The sequence below is a fragment of the Orycteropus afer genome, unplaced genomic scaffold (genome assembly GCF_000298275.1).
Source record: "Orycteropus afer afer isolate SDZICR_OR568_19922 unplaced genomic scaffold, OryAfe1.0 scaffold00766, whole genome shotgun sequence".
Taxonomy (NCBI): domain Eukaryota; kingdom Metazoa; phylum Chordata; class Mammalia; order Tubulidentata; family Orycteropodidae; genus Orycteropus; species Orycteropus afer.
In genome coordinates, this window is record NW_006922353.1 from 874,250 (window position 1) to 881,747 (window position 7,498).

Below are 7,498 nucleotides of genomic sequence, written 5' to 3' on the forward strand. Positions count from 1 at the left end.
GGAGACATGCTGCAAAAACATCATCTAATGAATGGATGTAAAGTCCTTGAGGGCAGGGACCGTGTCTGGTTTTCTCAGCCCTATCCCTTGTGTCTCCAACAGGGCCTGGCACACAGTAGGTGCTTAATAAATATCTGTTAAATGAATAAATGTAAATCCCATAGGGCTGGTTCTTCTTGACTCTCTTCCTAGCTCCTAGAGCCATGTTGCATGTTGTTATTGTCAGGTACCGTTGAGTCGTCTCCTATTCATAGCGACCCCAGGGCAACAGGACGAAACAGTACCGGTTCCTGGGCCAGGCTGACAATCCCTGCTATGCCTGAGCCATGGCTGCAGTCACCGTGTCAATCCATCTCATTGAGGGCCTACCCCTTCTTTGCTGACCCTCCACTTTACAGAACATCCTTCTCCAGGGAATGATCTCTTCTGACAACATGACCCAAGTAGGTGAGACCAAGTCTGGCCATTCTCGATTCCAAGGAGCATTCCGGCTGCACTTCCTCCAGGACAGATTTGTTGGTTCTTTTAGCAGTCCACGGTACTTTCAGCATCCTTCACCAACTCAAAAGCATCAACTCTTCGTCTTCCACTTTTTAGATGCTTGGGGGAGCATTTACAACCTGCCTGAACACTTAGCGATCCTCCCTGGGCCCCTGGCCACGCCCCTCCGGAGGCGTGGCCCAGCCCCCGTCTGTGACGTCACAAAGGCCCCGCCATGCCTCTGGCCTGGGCCCTGCTGCTGTGGTTGGGCCTGAGCGCCCGCGGCGGCTGGAGCTGTTTGCAATGCGTCCCGTCGGTGCAGGAGGCCCTGAGCCACCTCCGCTTCATGCTGGTTCCCGGGCGCTTCCACGAGGAGCGGCTGCAGGCCCGCGCTCAGTCCCTGATACTGGGCATGGAGGGACCGTTCTTCCGGGACTACGCGCTGAACGCGTTCGTGGGGAAAGTGGGTGTGTGCTGGGGAGCGGGGGAGTGGAGGGCAGCCCCGGGCTGCGGGGAGGAAGGAGGCTTGGAGGATCGCTGGCCCCTGGGCTGAGCCAGGTCTGGAGGAGGTTACGGGAGGGGGTCATTGGGCTTCTGGGAGACGCGTTGAAACTGCCACGTCCCCTGTCGCCCCCAGGGACAGCCAGACTGGACGCCGTGGCCTCCTTTGTCAAGAATCAAACCAAGACCTTCTCTGATGATTCTCTGAGAGGTAGGGGCTAAGAGGGGAGACCCTGTCCCAGACCCGACCCCTTTCCTCCCATTCTCTGGTTTGCATCTCTGCCTCCTGATCCTTGATAAAAAAAATATATATATTAAAGAAAACATGCGTATAGCTTTCTCTGTTGGTCGGCACTGTTCTTAGGGCTTTACATACGACAGCCCATCCCGGTGGGATCTGTTACGATTTGCATTTTTCAGAGGGGCAACTGAGACACAGAGAGGTTAGGTGACCTGCCCAAGGTCGCACAGCTAGGCAGTAACAGCTGAAGCTCTGACCCCGCGACATTAGCCTCGGCCATTGTACTCCTAACCACCACCCCACGCTGTGTGTCCTGCAGTGCTACAAACGACACTTCCTTGTGGATATAATTGTGCTTTAAATCGTAACCCTGGTACCTGTGGTCACAGTGCCATTTGGTAACAGGTTGTCTTTGTTACGTTAATGAGGCAGGATCACTCCATCTCCTTGAGATACAAAAGAGCTGATCTTGCACCAAGCACAACTAGAGGGTAAGGTACATGGCTACGTGGTCACCAAGGATGTTTCAAGATCTGTCCTGAAGTATAACACTGCCAGTGATAGGGTAATAGCCATATGCCTACAAGGAAGACCAGTTAATACGACTGTTATTCAAATTTACACACCAACCAGCAAAGCCAAAGACGAGGAAATTGAAGATTTTTACCAACATCTGCAGTCTGAAATTGACCAAGTGTGCCATCAAGATGTGTTGATTCTCACTGGTGACTGGAATGCAAAAGTTGGAAACAAAGAAGAATCACCAGTAGTTGGAAAATATGGCCTTGGTGATAGAAATTGCATAATAGAATTTTGCAAGACCAATGACTTATTCATTGCAAATAGCTTTTTCAACAACACAAATGGTGGCTGTACACATGGACTTCACCAGATGGAACACACAGGAATCAGATCAACTACATCTGTGGCAAGAGGCGGTGGAGAAGCTCAATATCTTCAGCCAAAACCAGGCCAGGAGCTGATTGTGGAACAGACCATCAACTGCTCATATGCAAGTTCAAGTTGAAGCTGAAGACAATTAAAACAAGACCATGAGAGCCAAAATACGACACTAATGATATCTTTTCTGAATTTAAAGACGATCTAAAGAATAGATTTGATGCATTGAACACCAGTGACTGAAAACCAGAGGAACTGTGGGATGACATCAAGAACATCATTCATGAAGAAAGCAAAAGGTCATTAAAAAGACAGGAAAGGAAGAAAAGACCAAAATGGATATCAGAAGAGACTCTGAAACTTGCCCTTGAGTGGAGAGTAGCTAAAGCAAATGGAAGAAATGACAAGATAAAAGAGTTGAACAGAATATTTCAAAGAGCAGCTCAAGAAGACAAAGCCAGTTACGAATGAAATGTGCAAAGACCTGGAGTTAGAAAACCAAAAGGGAAGAACATGCAAATAATCCAAGAAGCCGGACTATATAAAGAAGAGTGTGGCATTAGGATTGGAGGAAGAGTCATTAATAACCTGCAATACACAGATGGCATAACTTTGCTTGCTGAAAATGAGGATGACTTGAAGCCCTCGCGAAGATTAAAGACTACAATCGACAGTATGGATTACATCTCAACATAAAGAAAATCCTCACAACTGGACCAATAAGCAGCATCACAATACATGGAGAAAAGATTGAAGTTGTTAAAGTTTTCATATTACTTGGTTCCACAGTCAACACCAAAGGAAGCAGCGGTCAAGACATCAGGCAACATATTGCACTGGGCAAATCTGCTGCAAAAGAGCTCTTTCAAGCGTTGAAGAGCAAAGATGTCTCTTTGAAGACTAAGGTGCACCTAACTAACCCAAGCCATGATACATATTCAGTCACCTCATATGCATTTGAGAGCTGGACAATGAATAAGAAAGACCGAAGAAGAGTTGAGGCTTTTGAGTTGTGATGTTGGTGAAGAATGCTGAAAGTACCAAGCACTGCCAGAAGAATGACCAAATGTGTCCTGGAAGGAGTACAGCCAGAATGTTCCTTGGAAGCAAGAATGGCCAGACTTCACCTGACCTACTTTGGTCATGTTGTCAGAACGGACCATTCCTTGGAGAAAGATGACATGCTTGGTGGGATGGAGGGTCAATGAAAAAGGGGAAGGCCCTCAACACAGTGGCTGCAGCGATGGGCTCAAGCATAACGTGGACTGTGAGGCTGGTGGAGGACCGGGCAGTGTTTAGCTCTCTTGTACACGGGGTCGCTGTGAGTGGGAGCGGACTCAAAAGCACCTACCCACGCCACCACCACCCTCCTGAACTACGAGAACATAAACTTCTGTTCTTGAAAGCCACTCATGATCTTCTGCTATGGCAGCCAAGACACCTGGTAGAAGAAGAGGTGTCTCCTCATCCCTTCTCTTGGGAACTGTGGGTGGGATATGCTGGCTGGGTGCCTCCCACCCCATGCGAGTCTTCTCTTTCCTCAGATGAGCCGTTGCTGGAACAGCTGGTGAATTTTAGACGGGATGTGCTCCGTGAACTCAAGAAAGTTTTGAAAGAATATGAATTGAAAGGTGCACCCCCGTCTCTCCACTGAACCCCTCCGTCCCCTTCTTCCAGTTCTCCTCCCAGACCTTCAACTCCTGTACGACTCCGCCTTCATCTTTCCCCAATGTTCCCTTCTCTCCTTTCGCAGACTCTCCCTCTCTCTCTCCTGATCAAACTCTCAAATTGCTTCAACTCACCTCAGCTCTTTTCTCTTGCAGCCTGCCATCCCAAAATTTGCCGTGAGTTCCTCATTTATTGTGTATATCCCTCCCTTCTCTACCATCCTACGTCTCCTGACCCTGTCTCCCTCAAATGAAATTCTGCGATTATATCTACTCCATTCGGTGGTTCCCCAAACCCATGGTTCCCAGGGACATCTGCTTTGTGAGTGTTTATGAAATTGACTGCAACTGGCAAAAAATTCATTTGGAGGTGTGTTAAGTCAGGCTAAGCTAGGCTATACTGTGGTAACAAACCCCCACATCTCTCTTGTTCAACACAACAAAGGTTTATTTCTCTCTCATGCAAATCCTGTTATGAGTTAAGTAGCTCCTCCAAGTGATGACTCAGGGATCTAGGCTACCCCCCATTTTGTAGCTTCCAAAGTTGCTTCAGAGGAGAAAGATTAGGGAATCTTATTGGTAGTTTTATGGCCAGGCCCGGAAATGGCACACATCGCTCGGCTCCCTTTCTGTTGGCTAGAGCTCAGTCCATGATTACAACCTACTGCAAGGGAGCCTGGGAAATGTAGTCTTCATGTGTGCAACGGCGAGAAGACTGATGAATCAATATTTAGTCAGCCTCTGCCACAAGGGGGCGCCAAGAGAAAGCTACCCAATCAGTTGCTCTGGAGTTGATTGCAATTCCTGGTGACTGTAGTGTTTCAGAGTAGAACTGCGCCCAGCAGGGTCTTCAGTGGCTGAAGCAGCTCTCCAGGCCTCTCCTGCGAGGCACCCCTGGAACCTCCAACCTTTCAGTAGCAGCCAAGCGCATTACCGTTTGCACTACTCAGAGACTCCAGGAATCAGGACAGAAAGGTGCAAACAGAAATGGACACGTGTTTAAATGCCGTTGAATAGAATGTTGGGTCAACTGGACAACGGCAACGCAATTCAATGCGTCCATAATCACATAACGTTTATTTTCCGTGTGAGTTACCAGGGCAGCTGGCTCTGCCGTGAGTAACCAGTGGTCGTCCAGTTGATTCCGATTCATGGTCACCCATATGCGTCAGGATAGAATTGTGCTCCACAGGGTTTCCACAGGCTGATTTTCGGGAGGTAGATGGCCAGGCCGTTTAGCCCCTGGGTGGCCTTGAACCAGCCACCTTCCGCTTAGCAGACGAGCACATTAACTCACGCCACCCAGGAACTAGGGATGCCCTGTAGTGGAATGGGACCTCGAAAAGCAGGAGGCTCAGGGGGCGCCGTCTTTTCTTTTTCCTTCTCCCTCTCACCCCTTGACCGTCCTGAGAGGTCCCCTCTCACCTTTTCCTGTTTCCTCTCGTCCAGACTTGTTACAGGAAGAGGTCCTGGACTGTTTCCTCTGCCAGAAGATCGTTCCCCAATGTATCAAGTACGACTATTGCTTCAGTAAGTCACTCAAGGGGACAGGGCACAGGTGCAGGAGACACGCAGACGACCACGTCCCAGTGAATTTGGGTTTTGAGGTCCCCCATCTGTAGCCTTGAACCTGCCCTTTCTGTTCGCTTCCAGTGTGGTCCAGAAATTACTTCTACATTCCGAGTGTCTCCTCTCCTCCGCCCCCTCCTTCACTTTACAGTGCCCCTAATGCCGAATGGTACAAGTGGTAGGAAACAAGTTTTCCTGTTAGCCAGCATCTAAGGGCTGTGGAGGAATATGCTGAATTCATTCTTTCATCCATTCAGAGATTCTTAAATATCACTTTAAATCTTCCGATACATGCTTTTAGCAGAGAAAACCGTACAGTGGACCCCCATATATGTGTCAAGGGTAAGCAATCATGCTGGACCTCTTCACATACTGGTCCCTCCTTTTGTCACACTGTGTGTGCCCTTCACTCCCAGCTTTGCATACCTGTGAGAAACCCCACTTGGCCATGGCGTGTAATTCTTTTCATACAGGGTTGGATTGCATTGGTTCCTCTTTTGTTGGGAGGGGCTTGCATCTGCGTTCATGAGACACACTGCTTTCTAATTTTGTTTGTCAGTTCATGGCTGTATCCCCGAAACAATGCCTGGAGGGAGAATCAGATCCCGGGAGAGGGAAGGGTGTTACCAAGCCCCAAGAAGGGAGAGGGGGAGAGAGCCTGCAGGGGGCTGCGGACGGAGCAGGTGGGGTGGGCGCGGAAGGCCTGGGAAGGGTAGTTACTTAGGGTCGGGGCTGTCTTCCCTGCCCGCCCCAGTCAACCGGCAGCCTCGCATGGCCCTGCAGTACAGCCCGCGGAGCCGTTACCCCTGGGACCAGGCTGCGTTAGGCATCACGGTCTCCATGTTCCTGGCGCTCCTCCTTTTCGTGGTCATTTTAATCTCGTGAGTCCTCCCTTCAGTCCCCAAAGTGCCCCCACTGATTCCCCACAAAAATGACACCACATCGGTCACTGTCCTTTCGAAGTGTCTACGCCCCTCGCTCTGTATATATCTCTGCGTGTCTCCCTCTCTTCTTGTCTGTTTCCCTCCCTCCTTGTGTCTCTCTCTCCCTCCCTCTATCTATCGTGAGCCGATTGCAACTAACAGCCACCATATAGAACCGAGTAGAACCACCCCATGGGGTTTCCTACGCTGGAATCTTTACCCAACCTATCAGGTCTTCTCTCCCGCAAAGCTGCTGGGGTTTGGAACCACCCACCTTTCAGTTAGCGGCCTGCCCCTCTTTTCATGCACTAACACTGATTGGCTGAGAACCCCAGAAATCCGCCCAGAGACCCATGACATCACTGGCACCTCCTGATAGGCTGAGTCAAATGAGGCCAATGATTGGAGGCGAGATTGGGTAGGGCGGAGCCTTGGAAGCTCTGGTGGCATAGTGCCTAAGACATTTGACTGTGAACCAGAAGGTTGGCGGTTCAAACCCAGGAGTCACTTCCTGGAAGGACGAGGACAATTTACTTCCATAGAGATACATACCACCTGGGAAACCCAAGGAGGGGTCGCTATGAGTAGGAATTGAGTGGAGGGCAGTGAGTTGAGGAAGGAGCCTGACGCGTTTTCTCTAATGTTGGTTCTCTTTCTTTCTGCCCAGGGTTTATGTGTACAGGCAAAACCGGCGACTCCTGCTGCAGTAGGGGTGTGGATCTGGGATGTGGAAGGGGAAATGAAAAGAAAATTAGCTAATAAACTCTGTGACAAATTCCTCTATGTCTCTGTGGGCTCCTTGGTGACGCCTTACCACCCCCAAGAATCTAATTAGCGCCCCGTTCCCTTCCTCTACGGGACTGGTAGCCCTCAAGGACTGAGATGGCGTTGGACTCATTTGTGGACACCCTCATTCAAGGTAGACAGTGACTTGGGCCTTGGAGAGAGGCTGGATGACAACAGTGCTGCCAGCCCATTCAGAAATGGACGGATCCCAAGTTATTCCACGTGGTTCCTCTTTGAGTGTCTTAGTTCTGTGGTGTTACTATGACAGATACCACCCATGGATGTCTGTAACAAGTGGCAATTTATTCTTTCACAATGTTTTCTCTTCTGAGAAGTCCAAATTCAGGTCCTTGTCTCCTTTCAGTATCCATGGGCCCAGCGTCCCTTGGAGCTGTCCATGTAACTTGGCATCAGTTGTCTTCAGGGTCTAG

At 49.7% G+C, this 7,498-nt stretch overlaps 1 protein-coding gene across 1 annotated transcript; it reads left to right on the plus strand.

Annotated features, from left to right (window-relative positions):
• The first annotated feature begins 715 nt into the window (after positions 1 to 715).
• Positions 716 to 6,991, plus strand: IZUMO2 (IZUMO family member 2). Its single transcript, XM_007957631.1, has 7 exons — positions 716 to 947; positions 1,118 to 1,192; positions 3,667 to 3,753; positions 3,946 to 3,966; positions 5,239 to 5,319; positions 6,113 to 6,239; positions 6,949 to 6,991. Exons 1-7 carry the CDS (start codon positions 716 to 718, stop codon positions 6,989 to 6,991), a joined length of 666 nt encoding a protein of 221 aa, XP_007955822.1.
• The last annotated feature ends 507 nt before the right edge of the window (positions 6,992 to 7,498 follow it).

Excerpts from the sequence above, each read along its gene's own strand:
- IZUMO2 (XM_007957631.1), top strand. The coding sequence starts at position 716 with ATGCCTCTGGCCTGGGCCCTGCTGCTGTGGTTGGGCCTGAGCGCCCGC. Across the intron at positions 948-1,117 it reads CGCGTTCGTGGGGAAAGTGG|GGACAGCCAGACTGGACGCC; the intron begins GTGTGTGCTGGG and ends TGTCGCCCCCAG. Across the intron at positions 5,320-6,112 it reads CAAGTACGACTATTGCTTCA|TCAACCGGCAGCCTCGCATG; the intron begins GTAAGTCACTCA and ends TGCCCGCCCCAG.